This window comes from Mus musculus, chromosome 17 (genome assembly GCF_000001635.26).
Source record: "Mus musculus strain C57BL/6J chromosome 17, GRCm38.p6 C57BL/6J".
NCBI classification, from domain to species: domain Eukaryota; kingdom Metazoa; phylum Chordata; class Mammalia; order Rodentia; family Muridae; genus Mus; species Mus musculus.
In genome coordinates this window covers 67,891,439-67,914,878 of record NC_000083.6, presented here as the reverse complement: position 1 = coordinate 67,914,878, position 23,440 = coordinate 67,891,439, and the positions used below count along the sequence as shown (strand labels likewise).

Here is a 23,440-nt window from a genome sequence, read left to right as displayed (position 1 = left end):
AAGTGTGGACACTATGCCCCTCCTTAGAATTGGGAACAAAACACCCATGGAAGGAGTTACAGAGACAAAGTTTGGAGCTGAGATGAAAGGATGGACCATGTAGAGACTGCCATATCCAGGGATCCACCCCATAATCAGCATCCAAACGCTGACACCATTGCATACCCTAGCAAGATTTTATTGAAAGGACCCAGATGTAGCTATCTCTTGTGAGACTATGCCGGGGCCTAGCAAACACAGAAGTGGATGCTCACAGTCAGCTAATGGATGGATCACAGGGCTCCCAATGGAGGAGCTAGAGAAAGAACCCAAGGAGCTAAAGGGATCTGCAACCCTATAGGTGGAACAACATTATGAACTAACCAGTACCCCGGAGCTCTTGACTCTAGCTGCATATGAATCAAAAGATGGCCTAATCGGCCATCACTGGAAAGAGAGGCCCATTGGACACGCAAACTTTGTATGCCCCAGTACAGGGGAACGCCAGGGCCAAAAAGGGGGAGTGGGTGGGTAGGGGAGTGGGGGTGGGTGGGTATGGGGGACTTTTGGTATAGCATTGGAAATGTAAATGAGCTAAATACCTAATAAAAAATGGAAAAAAAAAAGAGAGTGTTAGGAAAATGAAAGCAGAAATGGCAAACCCTATGATATTTCTACATCATTCATCAAAGTCAAGCTATTAAATGGCAGCCATTTTTTAATATAATTGAAAATAGATGCAGTGAAATGTGAAATCTAACTCCTTCCATCATTAATCTCTTAAAACGCGTGTGAAGCCCAATGGATTGGTCATGCAGAGTCCATTCGGACATCATTGGTCCTAGTCAAGAATGCTCGTCGGAAGCAAAGAGTGCCAGTGACGCTTGGGAGAATGAGTGGACAGGGAGCCGTAAAGGAAGGAAGCCTCCTGGGATGGGCTACCTCTCTCTGAAAGAGAAAGGTTTCAGTGGAGATGGCAGGAAAGAAATAGCTCCGTCCTCCGGGGTATGACCTACCGATTTGGGATTTATGGTTTCCTGTCTGCTGTCAGGAGTTAGAGACTGAGCCACTGAGACTAACTGTCCCGGCATGTGACAAGATCGGGGATCCTGGTGACAAGTGCCCCCTCAGTGTGCTTGGTGTCAGCTAGCATGAAATTACTTACGCCACTGCCTTCTGAGGGAACTCGTAGTACCTTGATTTATCAAGTCCACATAGGCCACAGGTGCAGGGTGTGCTGGCCTGCGGCTCTCGTCGCCTAGCCCCAAGGGTTATTAGGAGGAGCCTAATGTGAAAGACTCACTTGGTTTGCTGTAGAAACGTGTGAGGGTCATCAGTGCTCGCTGATATTTTGGAGATGGTGGAAGGGGGACAGATTCCAAACGCCCTCGAGTGCACAGCTGTCGTTAACAGTAGAGTTCACATCTTCAGTCTTTGCAGGGAATAGCACAAATTGGTTCCTTTATGGCAGATATACAGACTTGGTTTTCACGTGTCTTGTGTTATCTATGTTTCATGTACATCTTACATGTCTGGGGTATGAGGGCTGCTACTTTGACACAGTGTTAGATTTCTTTCATAACGTCAGAGCCAAAAGCTTGTTTTCCTTTAATAAAAATCTTCTTTTTATATGCCCCAGTACAGGGGAACGCCAGGGCCAAAAAGGGGGAGTAGGTGGGTAGGGGAGTGGGGGTGGGTGGGTATGGGGGACTTTTGGTATAGCATTGGAAATGTAAATGAGCTAAATACCTAATAAAAAATGGAAAAAAATCTTCTTCATTTAAAAACAATTTCATTATTTAAAAACCTGTATTTAAAAATTGTACTTTTCGTTGGTGACCCCGTGTTGGTGACTGTTCTGTTGCTGTGATCCTGCGCTCTCATGAACGCAGCTTGGGTGAGGAAGGCTCGATTTTTGGCTCACAACTCCAGAGCAGTTCCATGCGTTGCACAGTGTGAAGGCACGGGTGTAGAGTCCGGGGTCAACTCAGTTCATCTGAACAGAGGTAGAAAGAGAGAACTGGAAGCTGGGAGAGGCTATCAAACTCAAAGCCTGCCTGCGGGGGACTCCTTCTCACGCAGGACCCCATCTTCCACAACCTTATCACACAGCGCCACCATCTGGGGAGCAGGGGTTCCAACCCCTGAGCCTACGTGGAGCACTGCTCAGTTAAACACCACGGTTTTTTAGTATACAGTTCCTGGTTTCTCCTTGATTAAGTATTTCGATGAAGGAAATAACTATCTTCACTTATGGTAAAAGTGTTACTTTATCTTGTAAGGCGCTTTTTTCCCCCAGAAACATGTTAAGGTAAGAAATGGGGTCATCTCTGATGTGCAAGATGTGGAACTGTTAATTCTTTTGTAAAATGACGGATGATTGTAAATCACAGGCGGCTCAGGAAGACAGGCCGTCCGGGAGACAGCAGAACTTGCCATTAGCAGACCACTGTGTGAAAACAGAGCTCTGCAGCCTTGAACTTGCTTCTAACCCTCCGACGGCTTCTTTTTTTCTTATCTGTAAAAAGTGCGGGCTTCTGTGAAAACTCTGCGGTTTCCTTTTCTCTCTTGAGTTCTAGGATCACGGTTTCCTCAGAAACCCTGATTGGGGAGTGCTCCAGCTTCAGGCCGGGCATGTGTTGGGGGTCAGCCATGTCTCAGTTAGCCAAAGAAAATAAATGGAACACAGATGGCTATTACCACAGGGAATAATCCAGAAATAAAGCCATCATGGAGTGAGTCCGTGTATGGAAAAAGTATGCTATGGAGGACGGTTGGTCAGGAAGGGCTGGTCTGTTCCCATCCCGAAGCCCCCCTCACTGGTGCTCGGGTTAAACGTGCTCTTATAGTTTGAAACTCTAGTTTGAAACTGAGCTGGTGTGCGTTTCCGGGAGGAGAAGACCATTCATCCCCACGCAGGGAAAGTCTGTCTAGATGGACCAGAGAGTTTAGTTACCACCTCTGTACAAGAACGTCCATGTGAAAGGCAGGCAAAGGCCCTGGTGAGCTCGCTTGTGATGAGGTCCTGTCAGCCATGGGGTTTCCGGAGCTGAACAAAGGTGGGGGCGGGTAACAGACACACAGAAAGAGAAAAACAAGGGTACATCTTTTTCACAACTCACTGAACATCGATGGTGGCGATAATGGTTGTAAATACAGACTACACCTTTATTGAAAGTGACCGCATGTCATTGGATACATCACAACACCACAGAGACAGACAGAGAGCTTGGAAATTGAGGCGAATCCTTGACTGCTGCCAGAACGACTTCAAACGTCATCAGGGCTAGCTGCACCGGGCCCCACAATACCACACAATAAAAATGTACGCCACGGTGTGCTTCAGACCCATACAGAAACTATGTAACTTATATTTGAAGTACAAACGGAAAGATGGTTTAGCAGTCAACAGTGCATACTGACAGTCTAGAGCAGTGGTTCTCGGCCTTCCTAATGCCGGAACCCTGTAATACAACTCCTCATGTTGTATGACCCCCCCCCCCACCATAAAATTATCTCATTGGCATTTCATAGCTGTCATTTTGCTACTGTTATGAATCATCATGTAAATATCTGATATGCAGCCCCTAAGAAAGGGTCATTTAATCCCCAAAGGGATCATGACCCAAAGGCTGATAACAACCTGTTTAGACGGACCAAGCTTAGTTTTGAGCACCCAAGTGAGGCTACTCTCAACCACTACCATCTCTACAGGATCAGTACAGTCTTTTGGCTTTTACTCTGCACACATGTGCTAGATGTTTTACACACACACACACACACACACACACACACACACACACACACACCTTTAAAAATTATAAGAAATAAACCTTTGCAATAAAAGGCCACCCTTTAAAAAGTAGTCTAGATTACAAAGTGCAGTGTAATTCCAAAAGCAAAAAACCACCATAGATGACCAAGACTCAGATACTACTGAAAGCGGGGGAATAAATTAAAGGCTGAGAGAATTCCTTTGTGTGCGTGTGTGTGTGTGTGTGTGTGTGTGTGTGCCTATATTCTGATTTTTAGATTCTTTCCCAACTATCTTAATTGGATAAAACACGTAGCCTTGGAGCCAATGAACTACGTCCCCGAAATGATTTTCTACACATAGCTTTAGTTTATCTTAGGGGATAATGTGGTTAGAGTTACCTGTGAGGTGGACTGAGCTTCACCCAAATTGACGTACAAATCGAGCTTAGAAATTGCATATTAGTGTGAACACAGGCAGAAATCAAAGGTTCCCACTTGATGGTTTACTTTGCCTGAATCTCATTCCTGTTCCTGGTTTAGATGAATTAACTGAACAGGGAGGGGAACCATTTGCCCTCTGTGACAATGTCCTTTGCTTTGATGGGTAGCTCATAGAAATGGCCGCCTGCCCGCCCACCTGCCTGCCTGCCTCCCTCACTCCCTCCCTTCCATCCTTCCTTCCTTCTTTCTTTTGTCTTTCTTCTTTTTAGTGTCAACTTTCTCCTTTCCTCCCTTCTTGTATTCAAAGCTGTCTAAAATCTCAAAGCACATCTAATTATTGAAGTTCAGAGAAATTAAAGCAGAAGTAATTTGTTGTTTGTACCACGCGCAGTACCGGCGGAGTTTACTATTTACTCCGTATTCCCTCGGCTTCTTTGTAGTTAGTGGCAGCCAATCCCTGCCCCCTCACACACACTTTTAGCCACAATAAGAGTGTTTTAAGAAACACATTGTAGTTGGCAGACACTCTGTGCTAAGGAGAGCCTTTGTGCTTTCTCTCAGAGGGGTGGGCGTATAGACTCACGTGATGGGACTGTTTTTGACTTTCCACGTATCACACGAGAAAATCAATATTTTTTTCTTACAAATCCCGTTTCTTTTGATGACGTTGCCCAACTGTGGGCTAAAATGAGAATCCTGACCCTGTTTGAGGTAAGCTGGGCTCTTCAAGGATGCTTATTGAAGAGAAATGTACTCCACTGAGAGCCGAGGAACGTATTTGTACATTGTATGTTGTGTAGTCTATTCTGTATTTGGACGTATGCCATTCAGCTTACCAAGAAGTTTGGGCAAACCCACTGCAGATTGCAAGTGGTGTTAAGCTGAAAGTGTATTGAATATACCTGACTTTTCTGCCCCTGTATTTGTCTATATTGCAGAATATTGCTTCTTTTCCTTATGGTCGCAGCACTGGTCCAGACTTGCACGAGGATTAGATTAGGCAAAGACCAATTCTAAAGCACTGTTTCTATTGACTGTACCCCACTGTGTTTTGTTGTTATAGTTTTTTTTGGGGGGGGGGATGTTGCTATTTTGAGACATGATCTCATGTGATCCTACAAAGCTGACGATGAAGCCTCTGTTTTCCAACCTCTGGGACTTCAGGCATATACCACCATGCCTAGCCAACTGACTGTGTCCTGTGTTTGTACCATAGTAAAATCAAAATATCATTAAATGAAACCAGCAGAAGTTGGGGGCTATTTGCATAAATGTATAGATACATGTATGATCTATCTACATGGCCTCCCAAGGAAGGCCAGAGGGCAGGTGACGTGTCTTTGAGGCTGTGCCCAGGGTCTGTCCTAGACACCAGTGTTTTCCTATAACAGCCCTGCTGGGAATGGTGTCCCAGGAAACTTCTTCAGAAATCCATATTGTGCTGCTTCTCTGTCATCCAAAGACCCTTCAACAGACCATGGCTGCTCTGAGATCTCCCTTTCCTTAGGAAGGGGAAGGGGAGATGTGTGCTTCTGGAACTGTCTCCTGAAAATTGAGGCATTGCTTGGTCTGGGGTAATGGGAAGCAGGTATTTCCTGTCCACTTAGGGATGAGCTGAGACTCAGGGCTGTGTTGGCCAAGCTCAGACTAAGGTAAGACCAGCTGTCTAAGCTCAGACCAAGGTAAGACCTACAGCTCGGTACCCTTGCCATCTGGAAACACTCCTAGAACCTTCTTGGTGTAGAAGCCAAGCTATTATTGTTTGGGTACTCCCTTTAGCCGGGAGTGAGTCTCAGCCTATCCCAAATGGCTTATTCAAGTATTCTTTCCAATTACAGCAGTTGGAAAAAATTTTGGCCACAAATAACAATAGCAAAAATAAAGTAGGTTTTTAAAAATAAGTGGGGTTCCCCTCCCTGTCACATTTCTGGAAGTCCACAGATCAGCAGCATCTGCTGTTGCATGTCAGTGGCAATCACTAAAGTCTCTAAGCTCTGTCGCTCAGTGCTGAGATGGCTGCTAAAGCTCTGGGCTTCTTGTTCACATTCCCAAGAAGGAAGAAGGCGGAAGAGACAGAGGGTAGCCCCCGTGTCAGAATAACAGCACATTTCCATTAAACCCAGGAGAGGCCTACTCTTATATGACTTGGGTCAGAGGGTCAGGTGTTGTGTAGGGAAATTGGGGAATGGACCCAGATTACTGTGCAGCTCTGACAAATGCTGTTTTGGTGATTGTGGCTTTAGTCAGAGCGCTGGTATTTCAGCATGTGCGAGAGCCTGCCATCCAATCTAGCTCCATGCCTGCTAGGACATTAGGACATTATGGTAATTACCACCATGGGGGTTCACTATGTCACCTAATCTTTACCGGAACTTAATCCTTACAGCAACCCCATGGAGACTGTATGGCTAAGTTCCTGTTTCCCATATTAGGAAAGGAGGGGTGCAGTGGGTCAAAGTTCAGTCCAGGTTGCGGAGCTCAGAGGCCACAGGGCCTGCATTCCAAGCTGGGCTAGCTGGCTTCCAAGCCCTCCTCTAAGTCACTATATGGTATTCATTCTTTGACACAAGAATGTGTATTGTAACATGCTGATAACTCGGTTATCTCAAGGGGCTTCGGGAATTAAGAAAGTTTGCTCTCGGGGAACATTTGGATAAGAATTCAAAGGCTTTTGAGCTGATCCCCTGCTCCTTGGTCAGTATTCATTCACTCTTTAAGTATTTCTCGGTCTCTACAGTTCACCGACACTGTGCAGGTAACACTGGCATGCCTCCCCAGGACAGTGTTCCAGTTGAAAAAGAACATAGAGAGCCTTTGTCCCCCAGGAAGAGAGGGTGGCTTTCCAGCAAAGCTAAGGAAATGGTAGTGTGCCTGGTGTCAGGTTCAGGGAGGAGTGACGCAAGGCTGAATCCAAGGAGAGAGCTCACTGGCCTTAAAGCTAGAGAGGAATTCTTATTCATCATTACTACAGCAGGAACAGCTGTGTCACACCTGCCTCCTACGAACGCCCTCATCATGTGAGAGCATGCGTAATACTGGGACGGACAGCTCTGTGAGCCTGACAACAACATCCATGACGTGCGTGAGAGCTAACCGTCCTATGGGAAAATCTGCTACAACATGAGAGAACACAGAGGCTCACAAAGCATTATATAGTGAAATACTTTTAAAAGTTCTTTAAATTTTTTTTGTAAAATTTTACTCTACAAGTGAATTTGCGGTTAGCGGTATGCACAGCTACATGTGTGTAGGTGCTTTAATGCACAGGTGTGCTTCATGTGGTGGCCTGGGGACACCCTCAGATACCATCAACAGTCCCATCTTTCTTCTTAGTTTGAGACCAGAATCCTCTTGCTGCTTTAGACCTCACCGAATGGGTTACGCTGCCTAACTAGTGAGCTACCAGAACCTGTCTACCCTTGCCTCCCCAACACTTGACTTACAAGTGTGGATCACCTCAGCTGACTGTGGCTTCTCTTGATTGTACTTGGGTCTTCCTGTCTGCTTTGCAAGCACTTGGTTTTTTTTTTTCCCCTGACAGAACCATCCATCTCCTTAGCCCCATTACAATCTGTCTCAAAGCATGATGGGTTTCCAGTGTTCTCCATTTGGGATGAAGACTCATTAGGGATGGACTGTAATCACCGTGGTGACTGGCGAGGAGAAACAGGGTGGGGAGGAATGTAAGAACCCTGCCTTTAAAAACTTCACCAGAGAACAGTGGATTCAAAGGCATGGATGGGAGCCAAGTTCCAAGGCAGTCTCCCTAGGTGAGCAGAACCCAGTGGTCACTGCCATCCTTGGTCATGTATACCCCAAGTTTGTGTCCTACTAGAAGGAAAATCACTTCTGCTTAAGTCAAGGGACTTTTCTGTGGTAGGGAGATGACACTGAAGCTGTACTGCCTGCCCTGTTGCAACAGATTAGAGTCTCTGTGGATCTAGTTTTCTCTGATGGTTCTCTCCATGGGCGATTTTGCTGACACCGCAGTAACAGAAAAGGCCGGGGCCAAACTATAAAGCAGACACACACAGAGAGACACACACGGGGTCAGGGGAGGGAGGAAGGGAGAGAGAGTCCTAAAGCCCTTTGAGCAGGACAGGCTGAAGGGCTTACAAATTTCCCCTACATGTATTTAAAAGCAGTAAAAAGTTAAAACTAAGACAAGTCAACTTGGCCTGGACTCAGCTCAACCCTTGATGGGTCCAAAGGAATCCTCCCTCACCCAGCTCCCAGGGAGAAGAGGCGGTTACCTTGGTTACCTTCTGCAGGGTGGAGCTTCCTTTACTCCAGCCTCCTGGAGAGCTTTAAATAGCCTCCACCTAACAGCCTGTGAGAAAGACTCCATAGGAGCGGCCTGTTTTCAACCCCTGTTAGCAGCATGCTAGCACACAGATGGTCGGCCCTGAGAGATAACAGTTGTTGAAGGTAAAAAATGATCAATATTTTAATGAAATTAGATGGAGGTGGCAAATATTAAAAAGTGAAATTATGACTCATGTCCACAAAGAAATAGAATCTTTTTAAAAAAGGAGGTAATGGAATACCTTGATATGAAAGATACAATGTGAATTCAAACACTCGTTGAATGAACCTAACAGATTAGACAGAGAGAAAGAAATAAGAAAAATAAATGTACTAGATACTAAAAATTCCTTAGGTAAACACAGAGAAAGCTGGGAACGTAAAGCAAAGAACACCATGAAGAAAATTTGGAATAGTGTGAAATACCCTAATAGTTGTGCCATTGAAAAAGAAGATAGTCCTACAAAATGAATGAATGAATGAATGAGTAAATCTTAGTCCAGTGGTATGCATCTGTAATCCTGGAGTCCCTGTAATGAGAAGGGAGAACCCCTGCCTCAGATGAGGTTTAAGTACTTTGGTTAAATACTTACTTCTTTAGTACCTTGAGCCATTCTTTGACTCTCTATATGTATGCTATGGTATGCACAGCCCTCCACCAACACACATAAACCAACCAACAAACAAATGGTATATAAAAATGGAAATAAAGACATTCAGGAGAGCAGAGTGAGTTCATTTGCTTAGAGCACAACTCCAGTATAGGATGCTAAGGAGTCAGATAGAAAGCCCTGAAGAGATGCTCAATGTTGGCCTTATGCACATAGAGGAGATGCTCAATGCTGGCCTGATGCACATAGAGGAGATGCTCAATGCTGGCCTGATGCACATAGAGGAGATGCTCAATGCTGGCCTGATGCACATAGAGGAGATGCTCAATGCTGGCCTGATGTACATAGAGGAGATGCTCAATGCTGGCCTGATGCACATAGAGGAGATGCTCAATGCTGGCCTGATGCACATAGAGGAGATGCTCAATGCTGGCCTGATGCACATAGAGGAGATGCTCAATGCTGGCCTGATGTACATAGAGGAAATGCTCAGCGCTGGCCCAATCCACTGTGCATGAACATGCATGAGAGAATTGCCAGTACAAGACAGGATCAACAGAAAGACTAACTTGAAGACAAACACTCTCTTAAAGCAACAATAATAATTGGGAGAAGGAAATGCAGAGAAGCAGCATCCAGCAACATAAAGGTTGGGGGAGAGTGGGGCTCTATGAGGTAGTGAATGCTTAGGGGTGGGTACCACTTACGTATGGCTAGTAGGAAGTAATACAGATGTAGGCACTGTCAGCAGGTGATACAGTTGCAAATAAAGAGACAGCAGAGGAAAGCACAGAGAAATACAATCATTCCTGCTTTAATTTCATTTTGAATATCTAGCTATAGATTTGAATATATAGCATGTCTTTAAGACCCACTTGAAGCCTAGTAGTGCCTTCCTTGCCGAAGTTGCTGTGTGACACAGTTACGTTCTGGATTTCGTGTAAGATTTTCCAGGCATTGTTTTGGTCTAAAAGAAAAATGCAGACATCGGATGAAACCTAAGCATGGTTCTGTCCTAATATGGCGAGGTATGAGGCCCACATTGAGGCTCATCCAACCGTTGCTGAACAGGCATGGGGACCAGCATCACCCACGTGATGAGCTGTTCCCACCCAGGATGAAGATGAACTCTTTGAAGCCCTTTCCCACAAATGCAAAAGGCTGTTCCAACGCTGTTTGTCCTCAAAGTGCCATCGGACTTCTTTGCCAAAAATAATAGCTGCTCACTGTGGCGAACGGATTCTTTGCGAGACTGGCTTTGTCAGCTGCTCAAGGGCAGCGTCCCACACCTGTTGTCTCTGCTGCTAACAATGTCCCTTGAAGGTCCCCTTGAGATTCCACTGATGTGTCTTTTCATGGCTAGGGAATGCTACTATAACCGGGCTGACTCTGTTTAGCCCTAAGCTTATCTTCCTTGGTGGCCTTCTTGTTTCTCAAGTATGTGATGTCAATATTTTTCAGTTCTTGGGGACATTTGCACGTCTGCTTAGATTCCAAGATGAATTTTTCTACCACCTGCAGCCATTAACATATCTTGTTAAAAAATGTTTATTCTATTTTTTTTTTGAGTAAGTAAAGAAAATATAAACTTATGTAGAGCTGAAGAGATGGCGCAGTGGTTAAGAGCATTGGCTGTTCTTGCAGAGGACCTGAGTTCAATCCCCAGCCTCCACATGGTGGCTCACAACCATCTGTAACCCCAGTTCTAGAGGATCCAGGTACCTCTTCTGGACTCTGCTGGCACCATGCATGCAGGCAAAACTACCCACACACATAAAGAAATATATAATAATTTAAAATTTTAAAGGGCTGTTGTATACAGAAATGTAGTCGGGATGGAGAGAGAGCTTCCATTTCATTTTATATAATGCCCACAGGGTCTGGTGCCTAGGTTTTAGACTCAGGACCCATGCATGCTGTGCTGTGGTTTTCTGTCAGGCCATTCTCCTGTGCCTACATATTTATCTTCTAACAGAGTTAGACTGCAGAATTCATAATTATACTGTTTTGGATAACCATATGGTTTTCTCTGAATAGGATACTTGTGGACTGCGAGTACAGGTGATACTTTCAGCGTTACAAGAACCCTGTGTTAATTTACTAATATTCTGTGAATTTGTTAGTGGTGTTCAGAATTAAGTCTTGCTAAAACAGGGAAACACAACCATTAAAGTCTTAGTGGGGAGCACTACTTCTCTGATAGCCTGTTAACCACATGTGAGTCTGGAAGCCTTAGCGGGAGCACCGACTTTCCTGTTAGCTTGTTGACCATATGTGAGTCTTAAAGACTTCAGGGGAGCACTGATCCTCTGATAGACTGTTGATCACGTGTGAGCCTCAGCTGCTCCAATGTGTCTGCCTTCCCCAAGTGTAAGGAATTCACAGAATAATTTATCACCAAATTATCAAACAAGACTGCCTAAAATTATTTTTTATTGCACGACATACTTTTGGAGTTGAGTATTTCCTATTTTCTTCTAAAACATCTTCTTAAGTTTTCAAAAGTAATTTTTCTGCTACCAGTTAATGTCAGAGCTAAACTGTTTCTGGTCAGGCCCCAGAAAACGATCAGTAACACATGTACAGAATCTTCTCTCAAAGATGACCAAGCCTGGAAAATGCCAGGAGATCGGATTTTCTGGTCCTGCAGTGGGCGGGGCCACACCACCCTGCTCAGACATTGGACCCACACTAAGTGGGAGGAGCCACACTGCCCCACTCAGACATTGGACCCACACTTAGTGGGCGGAGCCACACTGTAATGCTCAGACACTGGACCCACACTAAGTGTTGGTGTGCTTCACCCCCCCCCCTTTTTTTTAACCTACACTGGTCTCTGCTCTGGCTCTTTGCCCACTTCCTTGTCTTAACAGAGGTTCCCCATTTACAGTTACATATTATTTTTGTTTACTACTTCTTAAGCTCATCAGCTAATTTTATAAAATTATGAATTTCTTGCCTTTCAATTAAAAAAAAAATGAGGTATAGCTATTAATGCTTACCATCTTAAGCACTAGTAATATTGTCCAGAGTCATTTAATATAGTCCTGCCAGGCAGGCTTCACCATCACGGATCGCTTTGCACATTTCATAACTGAAACTCTGTCTCATTAACCCCTAACTACTCACCTCCCAGCCGCCACTCCGAATCTGACTACACTCGGTCCTCACAAAAGTGGACGGACGCGTTTCCCTTTGTGTCCCTTTGCTACTGCTCACTTCACTTAGCGCCACGCCCTGAAGTTCTTTCCATGCTGAAGCATGTTTCTTCTTTTTTTTTTAAAGATTTATTTTTATTTATTATATGTAAGTACACTGTAGACACTTCAGACACTTCAGAAGAGGGCATCAGATCTCATTTTGGATGGTGTGAGACACCATGTGGTTGCTGGGATTTGAACTCAGGACCTTTGGAAGAGCAGTCAGTGCTCTTAACCACTGAGCCATCTCTCCAGCCCGGAAATGCCCTTCCTGTTGCACTCCCCACAGCTGGGCATTGAACCCAGAACCTCACACGTGCCAGGTAGTTGCTCTTTCTATCTCTGTGTACACAACCTCTGTATAGTACTGTTCTACATACTAACACATTATAGCTATTTGCCCACTAATGACCACATGTGATAAACATGAGTCGACAGAGACCTCTCTGAGTACCCATTTTTAGTTTTGTTTTCTTTTTCTTTTTCTTTTTTCTTTTCTTTTCTTTTTTGAGGTATATTCCAGAAGTGGGGTTGCTGGATTATTTAGCAGTAGATCTTTTAAAAACCATTTTTTGAGGGTCTGTAGTACTGCTTCCCTCTGCGTTTCCATTGTACACGAGGCTCCCGTCTCTGTAAGACTCACCAGTCCTTCGTACTTCCTATCTAACCTGACCGGTGTGAGCAGCTAAGTGTTTACCTCCTCTGACCATCTTGTAAGGAAGGCACTTCACTGAAACAAGCTTTAGCTGGACGGATTTCTCACAGATTTAACTTACCATCTTATGTGTGAAAATTATTTTTAAATTTTAATTTGAATATCTTATTAATGTTCATGTTACCATACAGACTCATTATGAAATATGGGGGAGGGGGGCGCAGAATCCCCACTGAATGGTGCTCTCCCTGTGGCAGTAACTGTTCCTTGTTGACTTTGAACTGAGGTGTGTCTGTGCCTGTTCGCGTGCGAGTACATGTGCGTGCGTGTGTGTGTGTGTGTGTGTGTGTGTGTGTGTGTGTGTGTGCGCGCGTGCATGGCTTTACACAGGCACCCAGTTTCATTCAAATGTTTCTCTTTCCTCAGAAAATCCATTCCTCGCTGCCGACGAATCAACAGGATGCTCTCCAATGAATCCCTGCATCCTCCCTCCTTTAGTCGCTCCAACTCTCAAGCCTCAGTAGACAGCAGCGCATCCATGGAGGAGTTCCTGCGGGAAATTGAGAGTATCAAAGAGAGCAGCGTGGGGGCGTCGCAGGAGCAGCCACCCACTGCTGCTGCTGCTGCTGCTGAAGTCAAGCCAGTGGATGGTAAGGGGTGGGGGCTGGACCTGCCCTATGGGTTTCCCTCATCCTTTTGGGACTGAAGTCAGGCTACCTGACCTGTGGCCTGTGATCAGTAGAGATAGAGGTAGCAACCGGAGCTGAGGGGAGGGCAGGCCTCGAGTCCTGAGGTCTCCCTGCGTGGGGGTAGTGTTCTCTTGGGTTGGATTCTTTTTCTTCAAACAGACTGGGCCTGCTGACGCTCCTGACATTAACATCTGTGTATTTGATGTTTAGGGGAAAGAAGGTTGGGGGGGGGGGGTCGGGACGGGGGAGGGGAGGCAGGAGGGGGAGGTGGAGATTTGCCTTAACGATTTTAGAGGGGGAAATTACTTTGAAACATTTGTTGGTATTATTATATTAGAATGCTTCGTACCACAAAATAAAAATCATGTTAAACACTGAGGGCCTTTTGAGACAAAGCCAAAAGCAAACAGATAGACAGAAACAAACAGAAGGGGGCATAATGATACCTAGCCCGTGGAGGTCAAAGTCATGGGCTTAAAGCCCAGCCCAGCCCTTGCCTTCACTTATGAGGATGCATAACATAAGGCGTCCAGGAATGTTTTCACTCATCGGAAGTTAACCTTGAGGCAAGAAGCCTTCTGATCCTTCATTCTCTTTTTAGTCTTTTTTGCAACACCGAGACACGATCGTTTCTGTGTTTGGAATCCCACACCATACAAAATTAGCTGTCGCTCGTACTTCATGACCAGAAAGTGGACTTCCAGCCGTGAACACTGTGCTCGGAGCTGCTCCTGTCCTTGTTTTTGTTTTGCTTTTTTTTCAGACAGACATTTGAAGGATAGGATCTCCTATCCCATATCCTGGCCTTTCTTGCTAGCCACCCAGGACCCTCCAGTTTCTAACCCGAGGCCTCGGGCTTTGCTGGCATTCTGTCCTTACACACTCCCACTGTAGGTGTATTCATGTGTACAACCTCAAGGGAAGTGGGAAATACCTTCTGCTGTAGCCGAAACTGCTGCAACGTGCAGGCTTATTAAACTAGAGTGAATTTGTGCTCACAGGCATTACTTTGCAGGTATTTATCAGGATTTTAAGCACACAACTCAGCGGCTTTGGCAAAGGCAAAGGCATGGCCTTCTCTAAGCCCACATGGGAGCAAGATGTCATGTCTCCAGGCGTGGTGGTACACATCTAAATCCCCAGCACTCAGGAGGCTGAGGGACAAGACCACTAGTGTGAAGCCAACCTGGGCTGTATAGTTCTTGGCCTCGCCCCTGTGTCTGAGACAGACAGACAGACAGACAGAGAGGGGGGAGGGGAGGGAGAATTTCATTTAAGCTGGAAGATTTTCTGTGACACTCTCATCTGTCTCATGCCTCCCAGTGACACTGTCTAAAGCCAAAGGTAGCCACAGTTCCCATGTCTGTGTGTCACAGGGTCATGTCGCTGTGCTCAGTGATTATGAGATTCAGATTGTGTGTCAGTGAATCCATTGCTTTTCAGCCTGTGGCAGTTGTCATCTGTTTTTCGGGGTGCATTAATGAGGTACCCCCCCCTTGGGTGGTTGTTAGCAATATCAATGTATTCTTCAGTTCTGGAAGGTGGACATTGAAAACCAGCAGCAGGGGCGGTGCTCTTTGGAGCTGTCAGGAGAATCCTGCTGCTCCTGCTGCTGCTGCTCTGGGCTGTGTTGAAGCTGGCAGCCATTGGTGTGCCTTGGCTCCAGACTGCTCCAGGTGGTGGTGTCTGTGTCTTTCTCTTTTTCAAAGGGGCCAGTGGTAGCAACCAAAGGGCTCGCTCTGAGCCAGCATGGCCTCACTGTAATTTGGTTTGGCTAGGTGTCTGTTTTGGGTTTTGCTTTGCCACGCTTGGGATGGAGCCGAGGGACTTGTCCATGATGTCCTGGTGCTCTGCCCCTCAGCTAGCAACTCAGCCTTTCTATGTGTGTATTTTAGAAGCTGTCCTTTATTCATTTCTAATTTTTATCTCTATTGAAGTATATAAGAAGTCAATTGGAATTGAGCATCTTTATGATATACATTTTAATCAACACAGTCAACCCATAACTTACCTGTAAATGCTGTTTCCTACCTAATAAGGCTGCACTCACCTGTTGCCTCATTAGTTGGCAGTGGGCTTTGCATATTGAAAGAGGACCAGGGGGGACCTGAGGATTATGAACTCCGGCTTTGTCTTAGTTAGGTTTTACTGCTGTGAACAGACATAATGAACAAGGCACCTCTTATAAATGACAGCATTTAATTGGGGCTGGCTTACAGGTCCAGAGTTTCAGTCCATTATCATCAAGGCCTAAACATGGCAGCATCTGGGCAGGCCTGGTGCAGGAGGAGCTGAGAGTTCTACATCTTCACCTGAAGGCTGCTAGCAGCATACTGGCTTCCAGGGAGCTAGGATGAGGGTCTTAAAGCCCACGCCCACAGTGACACACCTACCCTAACAAGGCCACACCCATTCCAACAAGGCCACACCTTCTAATAGTGCCACTCCCAGGGCTGAGCATATATAAAGCATGCAGGCTTTAATGCATTGAATAGAACATGATTAACAGGTTGACACTGAGTAGGCTGTGGAGCCAAAATCAGTGGGGTGTTCTGGATTGATACATGTGACAGCTGGGAGTAGGAATGTGAGCCTGCATTCTTCATAGTTCAGCCAACGTGAATTATATCCGCATCCACTGTGGATACTTCTCACCTAGGAAAACATTCTAGCTATGTTCTGCCCCAGCGAAAGGTCTGAGGTTTTAGACCATCATTACCCCGGGTTTATGTTAACTTTGTAGTTCCCCACCCCCAACTGCCATTCTTTCATTATTCCTCACATAAGTGGAAAGAAAACACAATCCAGCTTTTAGAACATTAGTATTCATTTGTATTTCTTTTTTTTTAAAGATATATTTATTGTTATATGTAAGTATACTGTAGCTGTCTTCAGACATCCCAGAAGAGGGGATCAGATCTCATTACGGATGGTTGTGAGCCACCATGTGGTTGCTGGGATTTGAACTCAGGACCTTTGGAAGAGCAGTCAGTGCTCTTAACCGCTGAGCCATCTCTCCAGCCCCTCCTTTGTATTTCTAACTTCATCCTGAGACTTGATAGTCTTGCCCAAGGCTTAAGCTTTGCCCTTCCAAGCCCTCCAGGTTTGAGTTCACCATAGCCCAAGTGTCATCGCTTCACCAAAGCTAACCCCAGCAGCTCACCTTCTGTTTCTGTTAAAGGGACAGTTTACAGAGCAAGCAAATAAAAGCACAGTCGTAAATATAGATATTTGCCAAATTAGGGAATGGGACTCGGAGGGCGCATTCACCCTGTCTGGTTATATACGGATGATACAACAGTGCAAGCAGTGTTCAGGACTCGTAGGCTGAGACTCTGAGATGAGTTTACACATCAGTTGGGTCTACTCTCCAAGCACCCCACATTCCTGGTAAGCCTGCTTAGCGTGGTTCCCAATGCTGCATGTGCAATGGACTTTCTGTGTGGGGGTATTATCCTGAATTCCTTTAGCTCTCATCCATTCTGTCGACATTAGTAATTAATGTTCACAGATGAACCTTGGGGCTTGAATTGCTTTCTTAAAAATGGACAGATTGCCACATGTTTAGAGTTTCAGGAAGATGACCAGCTCTTGACTCTTTAATTCCCGGTTCTTTGCCAAGTTCATCAAAAGTCTCTGAGAAAATCAGTGGCTCCGTGTGATTTTTCTTGCTATCCCTATTGTGGGGTAGTCTTCTAATTGGGCATTGTATTCTCTCTCGGGATGGTGGCTGTACCCTGTGGCCCTGCCCTGATGGAGCTCCAGGGAATGTGGAGGTGGGTGGTGTTTGGTATGCCTTTCACGGGGCACTTCTTCATCTTGATGAGTGGCGTGAAGGCCAAGTGCCTACAGCAAATAACAAGAATCCTTGTTTCTATTGTGCTCTGGGCCGACTTATGTCCATTTCACTGGCCAGTGGATGCAAGGGGTCAGCAATACCACAGACACATGGATTAGCAGAAGCAATGTATTAACTGTCGACCCCAGAGAAAAAAAGGTCCATTATTTTCTAAGATCGAAGGGAAAGCCATTCAGGACTTATACTCAAGCCGTAGATAGGAATCTAGACAGAAGGATTATATATGTGTGTGGAACAAGGCCTTACCTGGAGTTCAGGATTCAAACTAGTGAGTTTAAAGCAAGTTTCCACTTGGTGGGGTGAGTGTATGCCAGAGGTGGGCTCAGCAGCAGGAGCTCTGTACAGTCCATGAGGAGAGTCTATTAGGTTGCCTATGGCCGTCCCACACAACATGGTCAGCAGGAGAGAAGGTAGAGCCAGTGAAGACATAGAAAGCTGAAATTCTGTCAGGGTGACTGAGCCCCACTGCTGATAGGAGAAAGTTAAGCCCGTATTCATTATGGGTGCTGGAGCAGTGTAAGGCAGTGGGAATGCATGGTGCTCTTTGCTAAGGAGAAACTGAGGACTGGAAACAACATTTACCAACGTCCGTCAGCTACTAACGGTTGGACATGAAGCTGCGTTGGAGTGACCGGAAAAAAAGTGTTTGTGTCCTACCAACCCATGCCTTTTCTGTTATACTTTTAAATCAAAACATTCAAATTTCATCTTCCTTTGAAATTAGTAGTCCCCACCCACCTTGTCCTTTGTCCTCTGATGAGGTAAACTTCCTTCCAGAGTTGCAACATTATCCTTGCTCTCCTGGGCAGCCTTTTATGACTTTGCTTATGTAAAAAAAAAAAAAAAAAAAAAAAGTACAGACTTTCCATTCATTCTTTTCATAATTCATGCAGAAGAAAGACAATCTTAGCTGGCTGCCATGGGGAGTGGTACCATCCCAGCCTTTGGAGGTAGAGGCAGGAAGATCATGAGCTTAAGACCTTGTCTCAAAGCTACAACAGAAAGATAACTTTATATAGTTGATTGATATGTCTGACTAGTATATAGAGCTGTATCAACCTGTATTGTCATTCCTCTAGAAAAGGCCCTAACCTGCCTTGTTCACACTGTTTCCCAGAAGGAGAGCTTGAAGCGGAGTGGCTACAAGATGTGGGATTGTCAACTCTGATCTCTGGCAACGAAGAGGAAGACGGTAAAGCGCTCCTGTCTACATTGACTCGGACCCAAGCTGCTGCAGTGAAAAAGAGATACAACACATATACTCAGACTCTGAGGAAAAAGAATAAACAACCCGTCAGGGATGTCAGAGACATCTTCGGAGTCAGCGAATCTCCTGTATGTAACAAATATTTTGTTCTCAGAAGATGTTTGCTGTGGTCTCGGGGTGAGAGGGTGTAGCGGAGATGGGAAAACACCTCGGATAAGGCTGGTCCATGTTAACTCTCGGAGGAAGCTAGAGCCAACAGGTCTGAAGCATCCTACACTCTGAGGCCCGAGTGATCAGTTGTCTTTACAGCTGTTTTCCCTGCAGACCTGGTTTACTCCCTTCTCTGTTGAAGTTAGAGAGTAATTTTGACAGTGGAGTGAACCTTCAGGGTTGGGAGTCTTAGGAGATTCTGTGCAAGGCACAGAGGCTCTATAGAAATACCAAAGCTTGTACGTGAGGCGACGTGGGTTGTTTTAAATGGTAGTAGAGAAATGAACAGAGAACCTTTAGGTCTAGAAATTCCAATATGATAAAAAACAAAACAAAACAAAACAAAACAAAACAAAACTGGAAGACATGAGAACCAATCAAATGAACAATTATAAACAAACTAGGGAAGTGTAGTGGTTCTTGTGAGAAATGGCTGATGGCATTCCACCTTGACCATAGATGTTCTGTGGCTGCAGTGCCCCTGCTGGTGCCACTAGTAACCCCACTCTCCCATTTCTGTCAGCTTGACTAATGGTTCTTCCAGGGTACTCTCCCTTGACTAATGGTTCTTCCAGTGTACTCTCCCTTTGACTAGTAGTTCTTCCAGTGTACTCTTCCTTCTCTCATTGCACCATTTCAAAGTTGCATGGCAGTGTGTCTTGGTACAGCAGATATTTATCAGATGCATTCTGTGTGCACTATCCCAACAGATATTTATTAGATGCGTTCTATGTGTGTGATTCCCTTACCTGATGCTATGCAGAGAGGATTCATGAGACTTTGGGCTGATAAATACACAGGATAAAAGAAAGTTGGTACTGTGCCACAGCATGGAGACTTAGTTCAGTTAATACATCGGACTTAGGGTTCTTGTGTGTTCCATTGAAGTGTCAGTCTTGACATAACGTAAGACACTAAGGATGGTAGGGAGCGTCTTAGGGTTACTCTTTCTGTGAAGAGACACCACCCACGACCAAGGCAACTCTTATAAAGGAATGCATTTAAGCTGGGCTGGTTTACAGGCTCAGAGGTGCAGTCTATTATTATCATGGTGGGGAATATGGTGGCATGCGTGACCCAGGAGAAAAAGCTGAGGGCTACATCCTGATCTGCAGGTTGAGGGTGTGTAGGGGAGGGGGAGATATATGCTGGACCTGGTGTGGACTTTGAAGTCTCAAAGACCACCCCCAGCCACACACCTCCTCCAACAAGGCTACTCTTCTTCCAACAAGGCCATGCCTCCTAATCCTCTTAATCAGTCTCAAATAGTATCACTGGTGGCCATCACGGGTAGCAATCGTGGATGAAGTCTCCAATTAGAGTCATTTCAGGTTGTACCTTCTTTCTTAGATATATTTATCATAAACAGTAGTTGCCAGGGAGCTTGCATATGCTGAGTTAACATATACAGCTGTGATAATATTACCCTGGAATAACACTGTCTTTCAGAACTTTCTAGAATGATAGCGATGGTCTATTTCTATTCTGTCTAATGTGACAGCCTCCAACACATTTGCAAAAGGCAGTTTAACTGAATTTGAATTTTATTAACTTCAATTGATATAAATCAAAACAGTCACATATGACTTGTAGCTTATGTTTTGAACAGCAGAGTTCTAGAATCTTCTGTCATCTATTATGGTGATATACCTTGCTGTGCACTGTGAGTTCGATGACATGTGAACTTTCAACTTCGTTGAAGTCTGTGTCTTTCAGGATGGAAGGATTGTTTTCTTCTCCAGCAGTAGAGTAAAGATGGCTTCTGTCCCCTGAAGGACTTTAGCTGTAGACTTCCTGGCAAGGATGTCTGCCAATGAAAAATTTGCCCTGATAGGTTCAATTCCCTGGGTTGCTTTTCGGTTGTTTCTGGGATCATATTGCAGTAGTCTTTACATTTCTGCCTACCTGCGTTCTTTACCAAATCTACTTCCAGCTACTTCAGACAGAGGTTTGGCTCTACTCGAGCAAACTGTGACGTAGAATGGATCTATGGGCACATCCTGAATCCTGTATGGAAAATGCCACCCATGGGCTCCTGTCTGGCTGCTTGTTCTCCACCTGGCAGTATTCGTTGGGAGTCTTGGGGACCTTTAGGAGGCAGGGGGCTGGTTGGTGGAAGTAGGTCACAGGGCCAGACCTTTGAAGATTATTCCTACCCCTTCCTGGTTCACCAAGAGACAGACAGGCTCTCTGTGTGTTTCTACCACCCAAAGCTGAACTATTCCACAGTGCCTTGCCTTCCATGATGGGCTGAAACCATCGGGCCAAATCACTGTTTCTTCTTTGAATTGTTACAGTTAGAATGTGCTCACAGACATGGAAGTAATTACTACCTTACTACTGAGCTAACACCAATACAAAATAGATCTAGAGCTCTTTGTGGCCATCGCCTTCTTTGATTCTGACCCTCTCTGAAGGGACATCTCTCTTTCAGTGCGGAAAGTTTACTTTCTCTCAGGTGCAGCCTGCTATTGACTGTTTCTTCCAGGCAGGTCAGTGTGCCTAGTTCACCACACACAAGAGACCTCAGAACCCTTTCTTCTCTCTGCCTTATGTCTTCAGGTATATCCCAGTTTCCGAGAGAAAGGGGAATGAGGGATGAGGTAAGGGGTAAGGGGCTGCAGACAAAAGAGGAGCCAAGAAGCCCACCCAGCATTGAATATGCTGCTTTAAAACTCCAGGCTGTTCCTTATCAGACAGGTGAAGGTCACACAAACCTGGTCTTTGAAAGACCACCTTTCGGGTATATATGGTCTGATGCTTTCCCTAAAAGATTTAAGCATCTTCTGTGAATAAAGAAACTTGGAACCTTGTAAGGAATGCACTGGGACTCTTTCAACTTCCTGTTTTAATTGAATGACATCAATACCAGTTTCCCCCCATCCCCTTGCTCAGCATCTGTCCAGGTTTGATTGGCCTCTCTTTCCTCCTCCTCCTTTCATTCTCCCTCCTCCCTCCTTCGTCCTCCCTCCCTCTGCGTTTTTTGACTCTGTGTCCCCTCTTTCCATTCATTCTTTTTTCTTTCTCACTTTGGTCTTTTCTCCCTCTTTTCTTTTCTCTTTTTCTTTGGAGTCATTTGCCAACATCGATTGAATATTCACCTATTATTTCCATTTCACTTCTCTAGTACACTTCTTTTTAATTATATATCCCTCCCATCTGAGTGCATGCACGTGTGCATACATGTATGTCTGCTGTCTGTGTGCCCGAATGCATGCATATGTGTTTTTGCACACACATGTGTGTTTCCTTGAGTGTGTGTTTCTATGTGTGTGTGTGTGCATGCGTGTGCATGTGTCTATATGTCTGTGTGCCCAAGTGCACATATGTGTTTGTATGTGTATTTGAGTGTACTTGTATGCATGTGGGTACTAAGGTGTGCTGTACTTGTAGAGGTCAGAGGGCAACATCCATGATTTTCTCCTAGCATGTGGATCCTGGGGAGTGAACTCAAGTTGTCAGCCTTGGCCACAGCCGCCTTTACATCTGAGCCAGCTCACTGTTCCAGAACCTCTCAGTTCCATAAGAAGGTTCTGCACTGATTTTTTTTTTCCATTTTTTATTAGGTATTTAACTCATTTACATTTCCAATGCTATACCAAAAGTCCCCCATATCCACCCACCCCCACTCCCCTGCCCACCCACTCCCCCTTTTTGGCCCTGGTATTCCCCTGTACTGGGGCATATAAAGTTTGCAAGTCCAATGGGCCTCTCTTTCCAGTGATGGCCGACTAGGCCATCTTTTGATATATATGCAGCTAGAGTCAAGAGCTCCGGGGTACTGGTTAGCTCATAATGTTGTTCCACCTATAGGGTTGCAGATCCCTTTAGCTCCTTGGCTACTTTCTCTAGCTCCTCCATTGGGAGCCCTATGATCCATCCATTAGCTGACTGTGAGCATCCACTTCTGTGTTTGCTGGGCCCCGGCATAGTCTCACAAGAGACAGCTACATCTGCGTCCTTTCAATAAAATCTTGCTAGTGTATGCAATGGTGTCAGCGTTTGGATGCTGATTATGGGGTGGATCCCTGGCTATGGCAGTCTCTACATGGTCCATCCTTTCATCTCAGCTCCAAACTCCGTCTCTGTAACTCCTTCCATGGGTGTTTTGTTCCCAAATCTAAGGAGGGGCATAGTGTCCACACTTCAGTCTTCATTCTCCTTGAGTTTCATGTGTTTAGCAAATTATATCTTATATCTTGGGTATCCTAGGTTTGGGGCTAATATCCACTTATCAGTGAATACATATTGTGTGAGTTTCTTTGTGAATGTGTTACCTCACTCAGGATGATGCCCTCCAGGTCCATCCATTTGGCTAGGAATTTCATAAATTCATTCTTTTTAATAGCTGAGTAGTACTCCATTGTGTAGATGTACCACATTTTCTGTATCCATTCCTCTGTTGAGGGGCATCTAGGTTCTTTCCAGCTTCTGGCTATTATAAATAAGGCTGCTATGAACATAGTGGAGCATGTGTCCTTCTTACCTGTTGGGGCATCTTCTGGATATATGCCCAGGAGAGGTATTG

The 23,440-nt window shown here is 45.2% G+C and overlaps 1 protein-coding gene across 6 annotated transcripts in view; it reads left to right on the top strand.

The window, feature by feature from the left end:
* The window catches only part of Arhgap28 (Rho GTPase activating protein 28), a 161,492-nt gene that overhangs the window by 89,319 nt on the left and 48,733 nt on the right, over positions 1-23,440 (top strand). For all 6 annotated transcript variants that reach the window (NM_172964.4, NM_001347410.1, XM_006524343.4 and 3 more), the window contains exons 2-3: positions 13,374-13,597; positions 18,613-18,830. In NM_172964.4, coding sequence (NP_766552.3) covers positions 13,374-13,597; positions 18,613-18,830 — 442 coding nt within the window. The remainder of the gene's footprint in view (positions 1-13,373; positions 13,598-18,612; positions 18,831-23,440) is intronic.